Source organism: Orbicella franksi, chromosome 1 (assembly GCF_964199315.1).
Source record: "Orbicella franksi chromosome 1, jaOrbFran1.1, whole genome shotgun sequence".
Lineage (NCBI taxonomy): Eukaryota > Metazoa > Cnidaria > Anthozoa > Scleractinia > Merulinidae > Orbicella > Orbicella franksi.
In genome coordinates, this window is record NC_138145.1 from 13294061 (window position 1) to 13317226 (window position 23166).

Sequence of the window (23166 nt, forward strand, 5' to 3'; positions counted from 1 at the left end):
TCTGATCAAAATGGACGTTGCCCTTCCCAGATTGCGCCGGAATCTGCTCATCATAGGAAAACAGTAAGTGGAACTTTTAATATTATTTCAATTTTAATTCTTCTTGCTGGCCAAATGAAACACAATCAGTGTTCGGGAGTATGGGGTGAATGGCCGATTAAACTCAAGTCTCAACGTAGCTGTGACCAGAGATCTATCGCACTTTAGGGAAGGTTTCAAGCCTTTCAAGCATATGATGCAGCATCCCATTGCACTTGCCTCCTTTTATATTTTCTTAAAACAGTGCGCTATATTTTGTGATCTAGTTAGCTGTATCATCTCTTAAGATTACATTTAGAAGATAGATTGGCAATCAGAAAATTTCCCGCCGGGCCCTAAAAGAGAAATATCCGAGGAGTTAGCTGCGGATTTAATCAAAGTTCGCGTGCATTCTCATAACCCTCCGCTTGAATGATTTGTTCAACAGGATTCGGAAACTTCCCTCAAGGATTCGACGAGCAGTTAGACGAGGTCTGGAACGGGTTCTCGTCCACCTTAGACTCTCACGTGACCCTGACCGGAAACTGAAGCGATTCCAAAGTAGCATAGACAAGATTTTCAGTGCAAACCGACGCGGAAGCAGCAGGGGAGCAGATGAATCGTCTGGTTTTATTAGCGATGAAGAAGAATTGGATGACGTACCCCCGGATTACAGTAACACGGAACTACAAATCAAACTTGTCCCAGTAAATCCTGGAGGTCTGTCGGCCGAAACTGATGGACCGATCGAAATTGAAATGATTGTTTTTAAAGACCCCCCTTTATCAAAAAATAAGTAAACTTCGGTAGCATATACGGTTGGGGATCAACTGTTACAGAAACGTCAAATAAGATGGCAGCTGCCAGTAAAATTATGGCTTCTTATCAGCAGTCAAGAGGGACTCGATGAGTGCAAAACATGCAGAACGTATGAAATGCCTAAAATAAGGTCTCTAGCTTGGTCGACAGGTCATTGGCGACTAATTCCGTACATAAACTACCATAAACTCCTTGTGATTATCACAAGCAAAACTAGAACGAAAGTAATAACTCGTAATTTAAAGAGGATGTAATTTCATCACTGATAGCATTTTCCACTCGCTAGATGAGTCTTAACCTGTTATTCAATATATCTCGACTAAGATGCAAGTCTTGATACTTCAAATACTGTCAAATGCACGTCGAGGCTGGCATAGCGAAGTAGGAATAAAGGCTGTTTTCTCTCCAGTTCTGATATTTTGTATTCGTTTGTCTCCCGAAATCTCTATTGGGACTCGTCTGGGTAGTATAGATTGCTGAAAACCTGCCTGCTAAGTGCTTTCTTTATTCTCTACCTGGACTTTACAGGTTAAGGATGATGTTAGATATTCCATGTATTCATTCCTACAACATAAGGAAGGTAATACAAAACTATTAAAGCTTCGCGAGCGTCACCGGCGCGTGGGAAATGGTAAAAAGTGGCAAATTGCAAGGTTGGAACACTTATAATAACTTTTTAAATATATTTATTCAAATACTAGAATTCGCCCTCTATATAAATAGCTATGAGATATTCTCTTTTTCTGATCCTATGCATATTCATGCAACCAACACTGAGGATGCCAGACCTAGTTTTCACTTCACAAAGAAAGAAAGAAAGAGAATTCAGACACACGTGAAGTTCCGTTGAATTTAAATGTTGGAACACTGCGAGGTTATTCTGTACCTCGTTTTATCAAGTTCTTTTTTTTTCGAATATCCCCTTTGCACAGTAAAAACAATCTTACAGTTCGTCTCTTTTCCTAGACAGACATTCTCTTTTCGTCTCTATCGCCCTGGCACTAGTAATATCAAGATAATTCGTAACAAGTTTCTTAAACTTCAGTCTAAACTCCACAGCAGTGCGCAGTCTTGCAGGAATGTCCTTTGTCAAGATGTCTTCATCTTGTGGCATTCCTGTAGTTCTACCAGACATCTCATCGCGCAGATGTAACGACAACAAATTTAACGCGACTACTTCGTCTTTGCAAGAGTACAACGAGTTGCTTTCCACATGAAGCGAAGGGCTATTGAATATTTTCTTTAGCTCGGACAATTTGCTTGGATTGCTTCCTTCTCGCACCAGGTCGTCTACCTGTTTGTCCGAAAGCGCTTGAACTCTGAAATTTGGAAGACCAGCTGCTTTGAAAGTAAACTTCTCGCTGTATTTTACCCTCTTCTTGAGTTTCAACATTTCCACAAATCTTCTTCGCATTCGACTGTTTTGTTCTGGTAAAGGACTAAAGAATTTGCTTCCTTCGGGAACGAACACGCCATATTCCAAAAGTGTTTGGATGCTGTCACCCATCGGGTTAACATCAATGAAGATAGCATCACCTTCTTGCACCGTGGCGTTGACATGTCTATATCGTAACGCACCACCCTTCGTCCACCATGTTCCCCCAGCATTGGGCCGATATGTGAACATGTTTAAGCCCTGTAAAGCCAACACGATCGTATCTTATTTAAACGCGAGGGTTTTGAAGACTAACGTTAAACGTTTCGAGAATCTTATAACGAACACAAAGTGTCCATTGGTAATGGGGGTTAATTCTGCTAAGTTTAGCTACAGGAAAATTTGATGTCTTATGGTCAATTAGCCTGTGTACCAATACATGCAGGAGTGTCTATGTGCAAGCTTATCGTTAACTACATGGACCTACAAGCCATGGACCATAAGCCTCGTCCATAATGGTTTAGCAAGTACCTCATGCTACATTCTCTCAGACAACTTTACTAGACAAATTTAGTAGTGTCAGGGCATGTAGACTTCAAAACAGTCATAACTTTTTTTGACCTTGTACAGTCTTCAAACAAAAGGTCCAGAGCAAGCGCTGAAATGGTTTGCAACAAAATCATAAGCGTTGATTGCTTGGCTTCACAGTTGCACATCAGGGTAAGAGGTAATTCTTATCAAGTAAGTCAAATGTACCTATAAAAGCTACAAGGTGCCAAAAGAGGGCACAACTTACAGGTACCAAAGTCCTGACTGGGCGTCCTGTGTTACTTGTCACATTAAAACTGTTTGACTGGACTGCACAAACTGCTTTTACCTGAAACATCACAGAAAGTTCCCTAGAGATTAATATGTCTTTGGCTATATGTATGCAGAGTTAAGTTTTTCTTTACAAAATTCATTTACTACACAAGACTACTCTTCTACTGAAAATACGACACCTTGCTGACAAAGACTCAAAGTAAACCACCTATTATTGCTGACCCTAAGCTTACTATTATTCAGATATGAATTAATTTTTTGGCAATTTCTCAGCTATCAGTTTAAATTTCAGCCCCTTTCTCGGTTATTAGTAAATTTTGCACATCTCAGGTCTTAGCTATCAGCAAACAAAGTGGTCATGCTGTCATTTCTGAATTCTCAGCAGGCAGTTCAAATCTTCATTGCAATCCTAAGCTATCTCACCCCATCTAGACCCTCTATGACAAGTTAAAGTATAATTTTAAGCCCTCTTTGAAACTTAACCCCTCTTCCTGATGTTATCAACCACAAAAACAAAGTAAATCTCAACAAGTGCAAGTTTGAGTTCCTCACTCTTGGCAAGGGATGTTTTTACTACATGTACAAGAAACACTAGCCAATCTTAGCGCTAGGGAGGTGTCCTTACTGCTAGAACTTAATTGTGATGAATTAATTGCAATAAAGCTCTTATTGAAATCTTACCAAAGTGTCAGGATCAAGATCTTTTCCAGCAAACATGCCAAAGCTATTCAGCTTTGGTGTGAGATTAGCTGCGAGCATGGAAACCATGTCTTTCCACTTAACAGCTTTTTTAACCAATTTGTCATCTTGAAGCTCCTTCAGCTCTCCTTCACTCCACATCCACAGTGCATCACATTCATGTTTTGAAAGAATCTTGAAGTAAGGAAGCCACTGTTCATCTCTAGTGTGAATGGAATAGAGAACAAATACAGCCACCTGCATCAAGTGCATCACACGTCGCTCCATGTAATCTGGACGGTTAAGAATTTGATGTTCCGCAAGCAATAACTGCTCAAGGGTTGGCCCTATCATTGACCTGAAATTAGAAAACAAAAGTTTGTGAATGTAGTACTAATTTGAAATCAGTTAAATAATTTGCAGGGTATATATTTGTGGTCAACTGATAAACTTTTGTTTCAGCAAAGCTGGCATTTTGTAGCATATTTTTTTCTCTTTCTTTTTCTGACTGGACACACATTGGTGGATGGTGCTACCTGGTCATCCATTGTACCTGTGCCTGTGGTACTTGTTAAGCAACCATGTCAAAGATATGCCGTCACACATGATCAGTGACTATCAGTACAAGAAAGTTCTAGTTATGGCAAGTTTGCAGGTTCACCACAAACTAACGTCTATATATAGGGCTTGTTGTGATCCACTTTTGGGTGAATCGGAAAAAGGAGAAAAGTAATTTTGTATAAAAGTAGCAATCTATGATCTCAAGGAATTGTGTTAAAGTACCTTTCAACAGTGGCAGAGTTAACATGTAGGGATTGAGGAACCATCAATACTGATTCTTTGTCTACAATCTCTCGATCAGCCACAGCGGTCAACTTTTGGTCTTTGTTTTTCATGAATCTGCAACGGCATCTTCCACCATGATCTTGAAACCATTTTTGGAAGTCATCCAAGTCGCCATCTGTCGTTACGTGCTCGCTTTTGAGAAAGTAAAAGAAATCAAGAGACAAAACAAGGATGGTTGCTGCAATCCGTTTAGTTGTCATTGTTCGAGTTCCGTTGACGGGAAGTCTTTGGGTAGTTTTGAGAAAGATTTTTGAAATCCACCAGAAGTAGAATGCAATGTAGCTTGAGCGAATGAAAATCTCTTTCAAGTGAAAAGATATAAAATCAAAAGGAAAATGTCTCATTAAATATTTAGCAGTCGCAAGCAGGCAAGTGGCTAATACTTGCAAGGCGTTTTTGTTTTCGCTTGTAAGGGGGAGACTTGGCCCGAGTATGTTTGGTTGCTAAGCAAACTAAGATGGCGGAGAGGTCGTGCTACTTGTAAACAGGGCAATTTATGTCGAGTTTGTGTCATTATCGGCGATAACGTTGGCGTTTTGTTCAATGAATTATCAGAATTTAAGCTTAATAAGTTGAAAAATCTCATCTAGTTTTTTTTTTCCCGTCAACTTTTCTCCACAAATGGCTTTCATTGTTGTCTCAAAAATAGTTGACTTGTTGAATTGCGTGATAGTGTAACTTTCCAACAAAAGTCATTTTCAAGAATTATGGAAAAGGTAAGTGAGTTTTTGTAAACCTAACCTAATTTGCAGTATAAGGCTGGCTAGTATTTCATGCATAGTTTTACAAGTACTTTCTGAACTAATTAAGGGTTTTAGTGTAGATGATCATTCATGTCTTACATCTTCTTTCTCTGCAGTCTAAATATATGATCTCTCATAGGTTCATTTGCATACAGATCTCCGTAGAACTTTGTCTAACCATCATACTTTCAATTAAATTCAGTTTGCTACTGAACTTAGATGGTCTGTACTATACTAAAACTTGATGTGGTAGTTACATGCAATCATTTGTTTTTGTATAATTATTTTGCAGTTTAAAGTGCTTTGCACCAAGGGTGACAGAGCGTTTAAAAATGACCAGTTCCTTCAAGCTATCAGTTTCTACTCAGATGCCTTGTCCTTTTCGCCCAACGATGAAGATGTTCTTGGCTGCAGATCAGCAGTGTATGCCAAGTTAGGCATGTTCAATGAATCCAAGAAAGATGCAGAAAGTCTCATAACTATTATTCCTCAAAAGCCAAAGGTAAAAGTGGTATATGCAATAGACAGAGGGTCCACAATAGGGTTCGCAAATCCCACTTTCCTGCCCATTTTTCAATGTTAATCCCGCCATCCCGCCCTTTTTTCCCTGGAAATCCTGATCCCGCCTACTTTTCAAAGACGTTTCTGCATTAATTATTAATGTTTTAAATTAGTAATTAATTTAATTATTAACAAAGAAACTTTTTAAAAATAGATATCGCATAAAAGATCACAAAGAGATTCAATAGGTAGCAGATAAGTAAGCACAAATGATTATAACGTTTCTTTCTGTAAACTGTTCACTGTTTTGTTTTCTCTTGTCTACTTATCAGTGACAGAAAATGATTTTTCATTACCATATTCAAGGGATGGCCCATAAACACACCTGACAGTTTCTTTCAAAGCTTTCAGTGTCTTCACTTTCCTTGAAATCTGGGCTCAGAACTTTTCTTTCCGAATGAAGGCATTCCCGCTCGCTCATACTTTTCGTAATATATGGCGATGCAATTTATAATGTCTCATACTTCGTTTGGTAAATCACTATCACTGCCACCCAATGTGCCATCCTGGTCAAGACGAGCCCTCTAGAAAAGGTCGAAAGACTAGAAAAACTAGAAAGGACCGGAGGCGGGAGGGGAGGTCAAGATTACATTTGCAAGCGTTGAAGATGTGGGAAATGGATAGATGGCATTCATGTCAGAGGATTACAATAGGACTCAAAGACTTCATACAGTCCCATGATACTAACTTAGTCAAGTGATAATGGATGTATTTGACCAAACCTGACAGGGTACAGAGTCGTTGATACTCATTACTTGAAACCTAACACAGCTGTATGCACTAAAGGTTCATTTCTGCCCAACTTGTGGCTTTTGCACTGATCAATTTATGAGGTCACGTAAGAATTGAAATCCCGAATCCCGCTCTGTTCCCCTTGTGAACCCCAAATCCCAACCCCATAAAAACATGAAATCCCGCTCCTGCTCGTAATTGTAATTCCCGCTTCCCGCCCCCTGTTTTCAGCTCAAATCCCAAATATCACGGCGAAAAAAAGCCAAATCCCGCATCCCGCCAAACCTATTGGGGACCCTCATAGACAGGGCTGTCAATAGGGGCTGTAACCCATAACACCTGTTGAGTATGTTTGATGGGCCCTTGATGTTTCCAGTGAACCTGCCTGGAGTTGATACAATTCACCCAAAAAGTTACATGTTTGTTGCAGGTGTGAAGATCAAGGGAACAGGTGAATCAAAAGTTAATGACTACACTGAATAGATGATCTTGTTAAAATTCTTTGGGGAAATTCAGCTTTTTTGCTATTTTTAACAGATGAAATTGTTACTTTTCACTTAGTCAATGTTAGCTCATAGATTGTGGCTTTTGCCTTCTTGTTTTGGATTATAAGACATAGTTTATAATTAGTGCTGTTTTTTAGAGGTTGGTTGTGTTTTTACCAGAAGTAGGTCCAGTTTAGAAATAATCATGATAAAATAACTAGACTCACATACTTTTGGTATGCAGGGGCACTTTTTGAGAGCTGTCTCACTTGAAAACCTTGGAAACTACAAGGAATGTTTAAAGTCGTACCTCAAGGCTTATGAACTGGACACAGCACACCCCACTGAGCTGCTGTTACGTATTATTGGAGCTGTTGGATGCATATGTCAAATGTCAGAGACAGAGGAGCTAACTCTCTCAGACCAAGGTAAGATCTGTGATCCCTGGACAGGTCAATTAAAATGAAAGAAAAATAATTATTGTCAAATTGGAAAAATACAAGACAACATTTTTCATGTAGTATCAGACAGAACTAAATGTCGGGGGCCCAAATGCAATGTGTGATTGGCTGAGAACTGCCATTGAAACCCCAATGCCATGATTTATCAATCACTTCTTTATTGTATTTACCTTCATTGCACGTGGTGGGAAAAACTACAATAGCAAGGTTGAAAACTAGGGTTAAAATACGGTAGGAATTGGAGGAAATAAAATAAGAAGACAATGAAAATCACAGTTACCCATGCTGTTCGACTCCAAGAGATGCAAAATACAAAGGAAAAGACGATAAAGGAAGACTATTAACCCCATCACACAATCCATTGTGTGCTTATAACTCCAAACTTAGTGAAACTTAGAACCACCACGTGGTGGTTCTAATCGGTCTTTATTCATTACATGTAACTAAGAAACGGAAATAAGTGTGACTCACGTAACACTAAACACTGTGTGATGATATAATTTTTGTACATTAGATAGTAATGGAAATTTTGAAATTGGTTATGGATAATCTTTTCCTGTTATTACTGTCATTGTTTGCAGTTCAACTTACCTTTTCCTTTGATATAACGAGTTTAAATCCATTCAAATTCAATTAACTGAAGATTGAATAAGTACAATGGAATAAGAACAGATGCATTAATCTTTTTTGAAAGTTAATTTGTTTTTTTCTTATTTGGGATTGAGACACTTGCCAACAACAATATGTGAAAGGAAATAACGTGACATGCTCTTAACTTATATATAGTATTTTGCACCTGTGGTAAAATGATGTTTGCATAATTCATGAATGAGCCAAAATTAAAAAGGTCAAGCATGATGACAGATAACAGAGACTTGCAGAGATGTCATAATTTACATGTAGACCTGACCCTGATCTTCCATGTGAATGCACTACCCAGACTATAATACAGGCAAATTATAATATATTTAGCTTTCCAAGATGCAATGGAGATTTTCTTTTGGCTAAATACTTGTTAAACCATTATTTTCCATGATCTCAGTCACTCAGTTTTTGTAATGTCATTTACACAAGACATAAAATGTATGGTGGCATGCAAAATGTAGCTGTCACTGATAATACAATTATAATGGAATTTTTTTCCTGACCAATTTTAGGTACTGCAGGTTTTCATAAATTTGAGAGGTTTGTTCAACTTGGAAAACGGTTGCATGAAACAGGAAATTACAAGATTTCCATCAGTGTCATTGCAACAGCTTTGCAAGCACATTATGGCTGGAATGAGCAGCTATTGTATTCACATGCAAGCATAACAAACCTGTTTGGCAACACAGTTCTCAAGGAGACAGACGAGGATGCTGCAAGTTACAGCCATGTCGCTGATGACTTACAATCGACACTTCCCAATCCAGTTGCTGGGTTTTCATCTATATATCTTGCAACTGGTAACCATGAATATGAAGACGAGAGAGAAAGTGTGGAGAATGAGGGACTTTCATCACAGAATGGCAGAACAGTGATGTGGGCACTACTTATCATGAGTGAATGTCATTACTGCCTGTACCATTACAGCGAGGCCCTTTCAGTCTCTAGAAGGTGTCTTTCCATAGCTTTATATCTCAAGGACAAAGAATATGAAATCAAGTCATATGTGAAACTTGCAAATATCTATCACAGATTGGCACAGTACGTCCAAGCGGTGTCTTACAATGGGAAGTTGTTAGCCGTTGGGAGAGATCTGCAAAACAGTAATGAGGATAGGGAAAAGTACCAGGAATACTGGAACAGTGATGTTGAAAGAAGAGCAGTGTGGAATTTATCTGCAGCCTACAAACTCATGGGGGACTATAAGAAAGCATTGGAACATGCACAGGAGTACATGGAAGTGTTGAAGTTTGTTGAGCAGGAGAACCTAACTACAGCATATTCAAACCTTGGTGATCTGGAACTCTTGCAAGGTAACTACGAAAAGTCTTTGGAATGCCACAAAATTGAACTGCAGCTTTGTAAGAAGTTTGATGATCGCCATGGTGCAGCTTATGCCTATGGTAATATTGGCACAGTGTATGCAAACATGAGGAGCTTTAAATTGGCGGCTATCAATCACGAGCAGCATCTGAAGCTTGCACAGAATTTGAATGATAAAGTTTCAGAACTTTTGGCATTTAGGGATTTTGGATTGTTGTATAAACTTATGGGCAATCACACTGAAGCTCTTGGCTATTTTGAGCAGCACCTACACTTGGCCAGAGTAAACAAGATGGAAGAACTTGAGTACAAGGCAATCAGCCTGGTTGCCTCATGCTACAGAGAACTGCATCAGTTTCACCATTCTCAGTATTACTATGAAATGTGTTTGAAGTTGGCTGTGGAGTACAGTGATTTAGAAGAAGAGTTGGAGTACAGTCTTGCTCTTGCACAGATAACGAAATCCATGAGAAATTTCGAAAGCTCTCGGCATTACTTCAACAAGGCTATTCCAGTCTTGGAAGACAAGTTGTTGTCAAAGTATGGAAGGAGTTTAATTTACAAGGACCCTCTCATTGAAAAACTGGATCAGTGTCACAAGGACTTGCAAGAGGCCTTAATTGAAATGAATTTAGTTGAGGAATCATTAGAAATTGCTGAACATTGTAGGTCAAGAATTCTTGTTAACATTTTAAGACATAAGATTATTCTAGCTAGGGTGGAGTCGTCGACTTCTTCACCTTCGTCTGAACCACTTGTCACACCATACTCAGCAAAGGATATCATGAGCATTGTTAACTCTCAAAAAGCAACATTGTTACTTTTTTCTACAATTCCTTCTGGTTTTCTCTTGTGGATGCTATCCCCTGGGAAGGGCATCGTGAAATGTCACTGGCATAGGAGCTGTGATCATTCCAGCTTTGAAAACAAAATTAAATTGTGCATTGAAGAGCTTCACAGCACCTGCAAGGAAAGCTACAATTGTGACCATCGGGCACTACCAGATGCAGTCATGTCAGGAAAACTCAGTGCGTCATCAGATGAAGAGAAGAGTAAGAAATCCTGCTACTTGTGTGAGTTCCTTCACTCTTCTAAACTAACACCTCTTCAAAAGTTGCATCATTTGCTTTTGAGTCCTGTTTACAATGAGCTGAAGACTGAGCTTGGAGGTGGTGTCTATGAACTTGTGATTATTCCAGATCTGGAAGTCAATTCAGTTCCTTTTCCTTGTTTGCAAGACCAAGAAGGAAAGTACTTGCATGAAGAATTCAATGTCCGCATTCTACCTTGCATTAGAGCAATGTCACAGGAAACCAAAGCCACTACTCAGTCGTCCCATGATGGAAACCAAGTGCCAGATTCTCCAAAGATCCTTGTGCAAGGAAATCCAGAGATTGCAAGTGTAGATTTAAACGGAAAAATCTGGAGTCCCAAGAAACAATCAGATCTGGCAGAAGAAGAGGTGAACACAATTGCTTCACTGTTAGGGGTGGATCCAATTAGTGGTTGCCAAGCAACCAAGGAACACTTCTTGAAGATGTTGCCTGAAGCATCTGTCGTTCACTTAGTGACATATGGAAGCTGGCCAGATGCGTGCATTGCTCTGTCTCCTGATGCCCTTCACCATGACAACCCTCCATCAGAAGAGTCATTCTTGGTTACACTGTCAGACATTGCTCTGTTAAAACTGTCAGCCAAGGTTGTTGTGCTGAATGCATGTTGTGGATGCAGCCATCAGTATTGCCAGTTAAAGCATGCAAGCCTCCATTTTGCGACAGCTCTCCTGGCAGCAGGCATACAGTCTGTGGTGATGCCATTATGGTCTGCCCCTCAGGCCTCACTCTTAAACCTGTTTTACCAGTTTTACTCTGGTTTGGAAATGGTATGTTTTAAACATGAAATAATAAATGTAGAGATAGAAGCAGTTACACGTTAGACTTTTTATTTCGCAAACCACCAATTACATGTACATTTAGGAAATATACTGGTAGTTTTTTATTTTTTTCATTTCCAGATTAATTCTTGATATAGTTTAGGTTAGGGTTATGCCTAGATAAGGTAATATAACATGATGGGTTTAGATGGGTGTGCGTAAATACAGTTATTGTGGTTCCCTAGTGGTTAATTTGCTACAGTAACTGTTGATTGCAAAGTATGTAAGTTTGAAGGATAACTCTGGCTAGAAGTTTTAACTTCTTCCCAAACTTTGTCCTCAGGGTAAAACTATCAGCAAATCTTTGAAGGAGGCCTGGACCCAAGTGAGAAGTGTAGAGCACATGTCATCTCCATACTCCTGGGCGTCATTTGTCCATGTTGGATTTGACACTCCAGTCAATTTAATGAATTTGAGACATCAGCTGTTTGATGGGGTACTGGATCGAGTGGTGAAAAGTTCTTCACCCGAGAGGTTTCCTCTTGTCACGGCAGAAACACTGGACAGCAAAGGTAAATCTAAAAACTAACAAGGAATACCTTTTCATAGGTAGATGTTTCAACAGTCGGGTACAAGAGACACCAGGGGCTCGTTTCTCGAAAGCCCTGGAAAGTTTTTGGGCCCGCAAAGGCATTTTTAGTTAATTGGTATTTAAAGACAGAGAGATGTATACGCCTGAAACTTCTTGTATGAAGAGAACCTCTGGTCACATTAAGAATATGTGCATGAAACAGCTCTGTAGCCATAAGGTATGAGATTTTGCTACGGCTTTTCGGGTGTAAAAACTTTTCGGGACCTTCGAGAAACGGGCCCTTGGTTACTGAGAGTATTTCTACTTCTTCTTCTACTACTATTTGTCGAAGGTTTAAGCCCAACCCTCCCTCTCTGCACATATTTGAGAATTAGGTACCTTTCCCAGATCTATCTCATGAACAAAACACCATGACTCTGCCTCGATCCCACACCACTAGAGGAGTGAAACGCACTAACTATAAGACCACTGTGCCAATCAAATTTCCAGGATTTTATTTTCGAAGGGAAGCAACTTTTGTTTCTAAATTCGACGAGCAACACACAGACTGTCGCGGTGGGTTGGGAGAATTCGAGACAGTTATTGCAAACCCGAGACGTAGTCGAGAGTTTGCAAACGTTCAAGAATTCTCCCAATCCCCTCGTGTTTAGATGAGGCTATGTAAACACGGAAAAAGTACTCTATTGCTTTTATAAAATGATCCTCAAAAATACGCGCGAATCTAAAACGTCACGACAGTGTTTACGTACTCTCATCTAAACACACCTATCGGCCAATGAGAGCGCGCGTAGTAGCTCAGTTATTTTATAAAAGAGCACAGTGAAGGACACTGAGCAAGGTGGAAGGATGGCTCACCTTGGGCACCGGCGCTTCAAACGTAAATCGGGCGTCATTCCAGTTCTCCGTCATCTACAACGATATTACCCTCACAAGCGGGCCTTGTCATTCTCGGATACCTTGAGCTCGAGGGTGAAAACCAGGACAAGAAAAATTAGATAGCGATTGGAAATGCGAGATTGAAAGTTTGCACAACAAAATGAGGCATCGTCCAATTTTAAGAGTGTGTCAAGCTTATTTCAAAGTATTTTGCATTCGGTCGAGGTTATTTCTGCTTCTATATGCCTTAAACACCAGAATTTCTTTCACGTCTACAGTTCCTTCAGTTATGGTTAAAATGAGGAGATTCCAGGAATTGCTTACACAGCTCCTGCAGCAACACAGTGCTCTGTCTCATGTGCTGCCAGCTCTCAAGGATGTGGTAAGCAGCGCAGTTAATTTCACATTTATTATTTCCTTGCTGTAACATGAGTGTACTGTGAGACTATGAGCGCGAGTGTATGAGTACTTGTAGACTGAACCACCCTCGTTTAGTAATAGGCTGCGTAGCAGGTTTCAGCGAGTTGGGACGTTGCGCAAGAGCGAGAATACGTGCGAGAAGTAGACAAGCCGCGCGTGTCGCAGCGCTTCAACTCGCGCCCTGTTTTTGTTCGGCAGCCAGTTACGTAGCATAGCCTTTTCCAGGCGTTTTTGCTCTGCACCCGGACTAACTGAAGGCCTGAAGAGAGCCTGAGCGTAACAACACTGACTCTGAAGGTCGAAAAATTCGATGACATTCACATGTGTGACTGTCATGCGTCTTATCGACATCCCTGATTGGTCTGCAGCATTAGAGACATTCCTCTTCGATTGACAAAACACCATCATAACAGCTGGTTGATGATATCGTTTCATAAAATCGAATAGGAATAAAGAAGTTGCTTCAAATCAAGAAGCCATCACGGTTTTTTTTTTACAAAAGAACTACAAATACATCCTACATCATGGTAATACTTGAAAGATTTTAAGAGTTGTGGCACTCTCATTTACCTATCTTTCAATACATAAACATTGTATGCTTAAAACGACTTTGCATCCTCCCGTGATAATCTACTTTTTGCACTGTTCTGACTGTGCACTCGTTTTCTAAACAAATCAAACTAGGTACAGTTGGCGCATCAAATGCTGTTATCGTATCAGCATCCTGAGCTCCTTTTGACGGAGGACTTTACCATGTGTGCACAGCTCAGCTCCTGTGTCTTAGAGGCCTCTTATGTCAAAGAGTTCATGGCGTTCCTAGGATTCGACTTCCAAAAAGATGGCGCGCATGACAAAGATCCATTTGTTGTGTTTCCCCATTGGGACCCTGACGGGACTCTGGCCATGACGTCACAAGTTCTACAAGCTATTTGTGGTAAAGTTAAACTGGGATTATTTTTTTCCTGGGATGGTGTTCACACTTCTTTAAACCTTGAACTAGAGAAGCGTTGTGTGCGTTACTATCCCTGTAAGGGCTACGACTACCACTACCCACTCAGTCAACAATGTCACACAAAAAAACATCAACGTCATGTCAAATTTGAATGTGATATGCTCGTGTTGATTCGATCATTGTGATTCATCTTCCAGATATTCTAAAGGTGTCTTCGAGCGGAGGTTACACCTTAGCGAGGATAACAAACACCTTGAAGAAAAACACCATGGAGAAACTCAAAGAATTTGTAAGTTTATTTGGTTTGTACTTTGTATGTTGTAGGGCAGTGAAGTAGCCTGAGTACATCCCGCCTACTCCCTTAAAAAAAAAAAAAACAGGGAAAATACTCTTTTGATGGGAAGGAATATGTACACTGGCTACAGTTAACTGTTTCGTGAAGGTGCGTGCCTAACTTCACGATAGAGTATTCGCAGGTTGCTGTGAGAAGTTTTCTTGGCCGCTCTATACAACTGCAACAATTCCTTGTACCTTCTATGAATTGGTTGGATTGTGACAATTTGAGGAGAAAATGTTTTTCCCAAGAACACAAACAGACCATGTCCTAGGAGTCCAGTGCACTGACGACAAGCCCCACCGGGGGCACTAATATATGGGGCCTTTTTTATACCCAAAGCCTGAAAAAGGTAACCCTTTTCTGATGGAGCTTCCCCGTATAGGCTATTACAGGGAGTAATCCCCTCCCCGCGGGTAGCCCACCGTTCAATGAACCGACCACGTGGCGCAAATACGCCATTCCAGCTCCTTGTGGTTCACATTATACTTATTAACGACAATGGTATACCGTTTCAGTTAAGCCTCAGTAGCCGTTATCCGGAGCGGATCATGAAGACCAATGACTTTGTACTTCGTTCTCTGTGGTACTGTTCTGAACTACAACGCTTTCTCGCCTCACTGGGTTTCTATGAAGTAGGACAGTCACTGTTGTTTAACAAGACTGAAGGAAACCAGATCTTACTGAGGTCCACTCTGGTCGTAGTCTCATCGATGCTAGGTAAGTTGTTAGTAATTCTCCATGCAACAAACAAAATTTAAACCATTTAAAAGCAGTCGCCGCACAGTACATCTCTGTGGTTTGACCAGTTACTGGATGGGTCGTTTGACCATTGCTTTTTTAAAAATGGTTTACCAGAATAATATAAGACATATTTGGGCAAATCCACAGAAAAAATAACCCGACTTATCTCTTTTTGTAGATTACATCGGGAAAGGAAATACACGGACACGTTCTTCCCTACGTGAGGTACTGAAAATGTTTTAGTTATTTACTAATTTAGACAAGACTGTTCCAGTGCCTGGTTTTCACCCACAACATATAGTTAGCGTGAAATTCACCCTCATTTATCCAGCTCTTACAGCGATCGGCAGGAAAGCTTTTGTTTAATACAAAATCGGGCATGCCTTAACCTCGATGTTTTACTTGTGCTAGTGAGATGCTTTTATTCCTTCAATTCCCGTAGCTATCGTAGCTTGTATTGGCGAATGTCCCAGGAAATATAAGTTTGAGTCATGGAGCACCTAACCTTGTTGTTTCATTGCAGTCTCGATCTTCAGGCGGACGGTCTGTCAAACTAGCTTCTCTCTCGCCCCAGCTCACCCCATCCAAACAGGTCAGTGTTGTATTGGTAGCCAGTATTTAGTTGTTTCATATATTTGTGTATCGTAGCATCTATATTGCTGTAAGAATGAAGAACGATGCCATGTATCAGGGAATGGCGTGAACAAGATCCCGGAGAGTTACTTACAAACAGCTGAATTGTGACTTTCGTAAGACTGTTGCTGGGAAATGACTTTGATTGATAAACATAGCATATTTATTCATATAAAGTGCTTGTGATCTCAAAAGACGAGTCGTTTTGTTGTACGCAGATCGTAATGGAGACACCATGGATGTCAACAAGAGCGGGTAGCAGTGAGAATGAGTTAAAGATGGCTCTTGCAAGAGAGTAAGTTAATTGCTACAGACGTTTTTTTCGAAAAATGAACACACTACAGGGGCTAACTGTAGAGGATCTTACTTTTGACAGCCAGAAAACCTTGGGAACGTTATTGATATATAATAATCACCCTATTTGATTACGTGAAAAAACACCTTAATCCTAGAATTGCCCACAAGGCGAAGGTCGAACTGCGAAAACCGCTCTTAGCGTCGCGAGAAAAAATGTCTGCGACGTCCAGAACCGAACGCGAACAGCATGTAAGAGGAAAAGGGGTGCGAGCTCGGATTAATGTACCTGTGATCAGCTTCTTTTTTTTCTTCCCCCTGCTGTGAAAAAAGAACACCTGATTGCAGGTTAGGATTAAAGGTACGGGGGAAAATTTCACCAGTAAATTTGGCGCGTTTCGCTCTGTGACGTGAAGTCATAAAATACCCTGATCTGTTTGTGAGAGTAGCTCTTGGAATTATAATTAAATTAGTGATTATGAAACTTCTTCACAGATTGGAAGGAATCAATAAAGAGTTCGCTGGTCATGCGACAAGATCGAATTACTGGCATGCTCAGTTACTGCGGGCTCAGGTAAAACTCCGATCATCATGTCATCCTCTGTTCCCGCCAAGAACAGTGATTAACACAATATAAAGCATATTTTAGCGTTGAACGAGGTGTAGAGGTAATGGTATACTTCTTTGATGTGAGTTTTGAGATTGGCTTCATTCCAAATTTTTAAATTTATCTTTGTTGGTGAAAGGCTTTCACTCCTTTATGCAGTTACGAGTAATATAGGTATCAAAAACTGCTCGAAATTATTATTCTGCTTATACAGGTAGTCATTAGCATAACAGAAAATATGTCCAGTGTTAGCTGAGTGAGGGCAGGGCCAGTCTTCATAATGAAGAGCATGTGGAGAAATCGATAAGCCAAACATTAAACACTTGTTTATCATTTCGTCTTTCTACTCTTTTACAGTCTGCTCCCGGCTCAAAACTTCCAGTAATTGGCGGCAAGACTCCGAACGAGGCTTCGGAAAAAGCGCGAACCGCGCAAAAGGCGGGAAAAGTGAAGGTGCTGGCCGGCTTGACACCGTCTTGCAACCGAAAGCCCGTAGGGGAGGAGCCAAGGCTGTCAATCAATGACACCAGAGAGAGGCGAAACGAGATCTACAGAATTTATGCTCAGCGGTTTGACGATATTGCCATGCACAAGCGACATAGGGTCCGACAGCTGTTCATGTCTCAGATTGAGGATCATGGATAAAAAACTTGGGGTTCTTTATGGAATGTGTTTGTTTACCTTCATTACAGTTGCTATGCAAACTGGTTATTTATAAACAAAACGTTATGTGTTGTTGATACTTCGAACTCTTTCAAATTCAATTCATGATAGAAAATAGAAACAATAAAAGTGTGATTGACAGTTTTGCTTTTTATCTCTCTCCCGTTGTTTCGATGTTGTTTCGAAAAGTGTCGGCAAATTTTCGGAGTCCCCGAGGTGTTTCTAACTCCAATTAGAAAACAGTTTGAACAATCGTTCATTTCCTACATTGTCATGTCAACATGGCACCGCTTATCATACAAACCGCTGGCTCAGTCAGTTGTCCACTGAGATAGATGCTTGCACGGCTCTGAGAATTGATGGAGTGACTGGAAATCGCTGCATTTTTTTTTCCCAGACTTTCTCCGAAAAACCGACCGAGTGGTTAAGGTCGTCGATTCAACCGCCGTTGTAATGGTAACCTTGATGTCAGTTTGCAGAACAAAGAGAAAAAACGATCGACGCAAAAATGTGCCACATGTATCTCCCTTCACGAGGACAATTTAAACTCAAGACACTTTATTTCTTAAAAATCACTACGTGGAACGAAGATGTTACAATTTTTATGCAGTACTAAAATGACGATTGTAAAAAATATTCCTGTATCGCAGTTTACGTAACTAAACCAGCCCAAGATCAAAACTAGAAGACAGTTATCCCAAATGAAAAAGCTATACTACAAAATGATTCACTGGCAAGCGGGGTAAAAAGAAAAAAAACTTCAAAAGAAGCATTTCAGTGAACGCTTATTTCCATGTGGCCAATGGCCAGAAAATTCACGGCGTATTTGTTTTAAAGGAAAAGTTGAAATACACGGAAGAGACTGAAAAGAACCACGTTGGGATTTTTTACCGGAAAGAATGACGGTGTTTACCAGGCTTAATATAAATATGACTTATCGGGACTTACGGTTAATCTAACCTGGTCTTTCTAGCATATTCTATTACAGACAATAACCTAGAGTTCTGTATGTCGGACTTTTCTTAAAGTGCGGCCATGATCAGTAGCTTGGCTGCCCACAAACAGATTCCAGTGAAGTAGAATCTCATCTACAGACAGGAAGCCATCGGCATTCTCATCTGTGCCGTCAATCAGATGCGCTGTTTCGTCATGGGAGTCAGTGTTCTCGGGTAGAACCCATTGCCTCGCTTCTTCTCGGTCCATTCTGCCATCACCGTTCTTGTCGAATTTTTTGTGGAAGTCTCGTCGTTGACGCACTACCCAGGCGGGTGGGCCGTTTTCGTCCTGGTACTGGCCAAGAAATTCAGCAACGCTGATGACCCTGAGTAATTTGCATTATAATCTCGTTAACTGAAAGTTAATTGAGAATTTCTCTTCTTTTCTCGCTTTTTCAATTCCAGCGCCTCAGCCGGACAACAGAGGGTCGAGCGGTTAAACTCTAACAAGAGTGGATTTTTTTCCTCTCCTTACCACGTATTTAGTCAGCCTCAGGTTCAAAAATGTTTTAATCCTGTCAGTACCAAGATCGAACTGTTATTCTCCCCTCTTGTTCATGCATTTCTTAAGATCTTAAATCTGAGAATTTGGTTGTAAATCAAGACAAGATCGTGCCAGTTGAATATTTTCTAAATTCTTTTCACCCGTCTATTTACCAGTGTATTGATGTTGTGGGGAGAAAATATATTTCAATCAGTCTTATTTGCCTTACCCGTCTCCGTTTTGATCCACGTCTTCAATCACTTCATCTAACGCAATTTCCTCCATCAGTTTGTTTTCCTCTGGATGTTCAAAGTCCACGTACTCGTCCCGGTTCATTTTGCCATTTTTGTCTGCATCCGCCATGTTGAACTTGTACTCTGCTTTACGAATTTGACGGCGCAAATTCTGTTGAATTGGGAATTAAAAGAAATGCTATCAGCGATTGCAATGTCTAACTGCGACTTTGAAAAAAAGGACGAATTTTCTTTATATTAGCACGATATTTCTTTAGATTTACAGGATTTATTGGCACGAGTTGGGGTCATGTTCACGCGCGTTTTCTCGCGTGTATTCAATTGTCAGGTCTCGTGAAGGGATTCTCTTTCACGTCGACGTACTCCAAGTTTCTTTTTTTCGCAGCACAGGGGTATTCAATTTCAATTTTTTTAATTAGCGAACGACAAGTGAAATTGATTAAAAAGTGACTTTTTAAAGAAAACTTAGGAGTACTATTACTTCAGTTAGATCTATTCAGCGTTTATCAGACTACGTCAGCGGAAATTAAAATAACATTTTTAACAGAATTCAGACATAGATAAAGAGAGTTAGGTGTTGAACAAATGTTTCCAAACTTACATGGTCTTTTGGGAGTTCTATATTATCCCATTCTCCAAAGCGTCCTTTTTTATATTCTTCCCAAGTAATTTCCCTGTCGCCATCTTTGTCTTCATCCTTGATTCTTTTATCCACGTCTTCGTACATGAACGCCTTCCTCTGTTTCTCAATCCACACGGACAGCTCCTCATAAGAAACAAGCCCGTCTCTGTTGGTGTCGATCAATTTAGTCACAATAACTCGCAGTCTTTTCTTGGATTCTTCTGGCGTCAGGTGCTCAAATTCCTCGGCTTCAGGACCAAGAAAGGCTTCGTGGTCGTACCGCACGTCATGTTCCTGATTTTCACCAAAGTGTTCGTGTTTATGAAAATTGTCTTTGTGAGGTTCAACTTCGGCGAAAACACTGTATATTAATAGCGCTGAAAATGCTAGAACGCACAAGAAAACGATATTAAAAGCATGCATTGTTCATTAAAAAGTAACAGGTGAATTTAACGGTCTTAGATTGAAGATTGTAACAAACGTCGCAGAGAGCTACAAACTCTTGAATACTCTCAAGAAAGCTTGGAGAAATCTTTAAGAGCTTTCTCAATCGCAGTGTTTAAATTTACGAGGTAAAATGCTATTGGGCAGCTGTGATAAAACCAATCAATTTCTGCCATGAGTCCAGTTTATCACAGCTGAGCAATCAAAGCATTACGCATTTTAATCATGACTGTTAGATTCACAGCTTAGACACATCATTAATTACTAAGTATTGAACGACTGACGTGTCAACTCTTCACTGAAAAATTGCAAATCGTAACTGGGTCATGATCTGTGGTAAGAATTCATCGTTTTCGTTCAATAGAAGTCTGTGTTTCACTGTATTTTTATTACTTACCTTTTATTTATTTTACGTAAATGACTCCATTGTTTTAACAAAAAAAAAAGCTTTTTCTCCATATTGCGACTTCTACCGTTACAATTACGACGGTTATTTCGGCTTTCCACCATTACGCAAAACTGAAAAGCAACAAAGTGGCTCGCTCAGCGTTTAAGACTTGTATCATTACTTTTTTTCAAGGAAATAGTTTTTTCTGTAGTTTTTGCCTTCGTAAATTTAGATTTATTCAGTTAACCCATGGAATTACAGTATGTCGTTGCCGCTTTCCCTAGCACTGTACTCAGCGCGAAGTCGAGCTTCCGCTCCCACACGGACGAACATAACTTTTCGTCCCACTGGGCAGCCAGAATAATTCATACGATTCATTTGCAAGCTGTAAGGTATTATATCCAATTCTGTCTTACTTTCTTTTGCGTTTTTATCAGAACAGTTCGAAAAAATCTTATCTCATTACATGTATTTGTCTCGTAAAAACATCTTTTCATGATCTCTGTCAACACAGCTGCTAAAGAACACTACAACATGTAAAACAAATTTCCTCGGTTTTTGCTCGCTAATTTATGTCTTCAAGCTGAAAGTATTCAAAATTCTCCTTACCAACTGACATATATTTATCTGGAAATTAGTTCTGCGAATTCGTTCGTACCCAGGCGCGGATTTAAACCAGTTTCCACCGTTTTAAGGAAATCGGTCAGATTTTTCAGAATGACTCAGAAACCCAGGAAAGGGGACTTAAGAGAGTTACAGCAAATCCAGAACATTTCATGGGGAAGCATGGCCTTAGATCCCTCTAGTTTGCACCTTCAGCGCTCGTCGTTTCCGGCGGAAATCGGTCACCATTTATCCTAAATCCGCGCCTGGTACCTGAAGGCAATTTCCCCGGGTTGATAAGTTTGTATATTCTTATCACTTGTCGGCTTGATGCTCTATTGATATTGCATGGAGAAACCAGTTGTTGATCACTTCAGACATTTTAATGACATGTATACAGCGTAGTTAGTCTCGAAAAAGTTTTGCAGAGCGTGGCCATCGTGTTTCTTATTATTTCAATACTTCAATAGCTTTTCAAGTTCAAATTAACGGGCCTTTACCTAGAGTATGATGGTTTAAACAAGACAAAGAAAAAAATTATTTCACCAGTTCATTTCATGAAGGAATTATATATTTTTGAATGTTTATGCAAATTGGAACCGGGGATTTTCTCTGACAACTGTACGAGTCAGCCAACTATCGTTTCACCTTCTTTTGAATTAAACTTCGAACGGTTTAACGTCTAACTTTCAAAGCTAAGTAATGGTATGATAATCTCCCGACCCATTTTTATCTCCACCTAGTGTTTCAGTAAAAGGCCTCTTTGATGGTAATTGATTTTGATACAATTTTTAAAGGTCGTCTCGCGAAAATTATTTAAGGGGTCAGTTTAAGGCGAAACTGCCACCTGTTTGGGCAGCGTTAGTGTTGAACAGGAAAGGCACAAATACATGTAAGTTCGCGATGTTGAGATAAATTGATCATTGCTAAATTAAACGGAGGTTAGTGGTCGAGGGGACGCTTATGCTAAAGTGACAGTTGATCAATTCGTTTTGCTTTGGTTTGCGTGGTTTAGAGTATATGCTTTACAGGTCGCTCTAGCCCGTGAACAAGCTTCCCTGAGTGGGCTGCAGGGCGAGGTAATAGCACTATAAGACGAATGCGAGAACGCGCCCAGCTTTTCCAGGTTTTTTTCTTCACTTTATGCCCCACAAGGAGACCCGTTTGCAGGGTGGTTGACCCCTCACCAGGTAGCTTCACCCTGGCCCTACCAAACTGTTGTGGAATAGGAAGGTAAGGCGTGAACGACGAGAAAACACGATTACAGCCGATAACCGCCCTTCTCGATCCTCTCATTGCTGGCGCACCGCCTTTTCGTCATTCTCACAACGTGAGAGGAGCCTGGAACTGGTCAAGAGTTGGATCACCGTGTCAGTTCTCCTCATTATCTAGCACGTGTGTTGAGAATAATGAAAATCTAGAAATGGAAGTATTGCTGGACAGATTGACATACCGTAAACTGCCGCTTGTAAGCCCTGGGTTTATACAACTTTGTCAGGGGTTTCGAATGGGTTTGTGAGCGGAAGGGCTTATAAGCTAAACTAGGGTATCTAAAAGATAGTAATGCTGCGGCACATTCTGTTGATAGTGACATATTTAACGCCATGATTCATCTATCTGCGCGTTTCAAGACTTAAATTAACTGTTATTTCTCAAAGTAGTGTCAAATCGTGGTGTCACTTAAAATCTGTCCTTGTATGCATCAACTTCATGCATGATGACGCATCGATGGCGAGGTGTGACAAAGGATCGAGACAAAAAAGCACATTGTGATCTGAAGTATGTTTGGACATAAAACGATACACATCAGCCTCCCCTTTACCAGATCGCGAAAATCGAAAGATGTGGAAATTGTAGGAGCAGAAATCTAACTTATAAAT

At 40.2% G+C, this 23166-nt stretch overlaps 3 protein-coding genes across 3 annotated transcripts; 1 reads left to right on the forward strand and 2 right to left on the reverse strand.

Annotated features, from left to right (window-relative positions):
• Positions 1-1506: 1506 nt before the first annotated feature.
• On the reverse strand, positions 1507-4908 carry LOC145491801 (uncharacterized). The gene is made up of 4 exons (XM_081471069.1): positions 4496-4908; positions 3716-4070; positions 3009-3089; positions 1507-2473 (listed from the first exon to the last, which is right to left on the reverse strand). Exons 1-4 carry the CDS (start codon positions 4900-4902, stop codon positions 1781-1783), a joined length of 1536 nt encoding a protein of 511 aa, XP_081327195.1. The 5' UTR covers positions 4903-4908; the 3' UTR covers positions 1507-1780.
• Positions 4909-4991: 83 nt separating this feature from the next.
• LOC145491808 (uncharacterized) lies at positions 4992-17632 on the forward strand. Its single transcript, XM_081471080.1, has 14 exons — positions 4992-5274; positions 5594-5803; positions 7324-7507; positions 8698-11390; positions 11725-11953; positions 13128-13231; positions 13954-14203; positions 14419-14510; positions 15074-15275; positions 15478-15524; positions 15823-15891; positions 16151-16227; positions 16722-16800; positions 17191-17632. The coding sequence occupies exons 1-14, from the start codon at positions 5266-5268 to the stop codon at positions 17476-17478; spliced, it is 4533 nt and encodes a 1510-aa protein (XP_081327206.1). The 5' UTR covers positions 4992-5265; the 3' UTR covers positions 17479-17632.
• Positions 17633-17776: 144 nt separating this feature from the next.
• LOC145491815 (calumenin-A-like) lies at positions 17777-20461 on the reverse strand. Its single transcript, XM_081471090.1, has 3 exons — positions 19831-20461; positions 19205-19380; positions 17777-18817 (listed from the first exon to the last, which is right to left on the reverse strand). Exons 1-3 carry the CDS (start codon positions 20272-20274, stop codon positions 18493-18495), a joined length of 945 nt encoding a protein of 314 aa, XP_081327216.1. The 5' UTR covers positions 20275-20461; the 3' UTR covers positions 17777-18492.
• Positions 20462-23166: the final 2705 nt, after the last annotated feature.

Coding starts and splice junctions, on each gene's coding strand:
- LOC145491801 (XM_081471069.1), bottom strand. CDS start 4,902: ATGAGACATTTTCCTTTTGATTTTATATCTTTTCACTTGAAAGAGATT. Junction 3,090..3,715: donor ATCTTGATCCTGACACTTTG/GTAAGATTTCAA, acceptor GTGATGTTTCAG/GTAAAAGCAGTTTGTGCAGT. Junction 2,474..3,008: donor CAGTCAGGACTTTGGTACCT/GTAAGTTGTGCC, acceptor TTGGCTTTACAG/GGCTTAAACATGTTCACATA.
- LOC145491808 (XM_081471080.1), top strand. Junction 13,232..13,953: donor TGCCAGCTCTCAAGGATGTG/GTAAGCAGCGCA, acceptor AAATCAAACTAG/GTACAGTTGGCGCATCAAAT. Junction 15,892..16,150: donor AGCTCACCCCATCCAAACAG/GTCAGTGTTGTA, acceptor TGTTGTACGCAG/ATCGTAATGGAGACACCATG.
- LOC145491815 (XM_081471090.1), bottom strand. CDS start 20,274: ATGCATGCTTTTAATATCGTTTTCTTGTGCGTTCTAGCATTTTCAGCG. Junction 19,381..19,830: donor TAGAACTCCCAAAAGACCAT/GTAAGTTTGGAA, acceptor CCAATTCAACAG/AATTTGCGCCGTCAAATTCG. Junction 18,818..19,204: donor GTGGATCAAAACGGAGACGG/GTAAGGCAAATA, acceptor CAAATTACTCAG/GGTCATCAGCGTTGCTGAAT.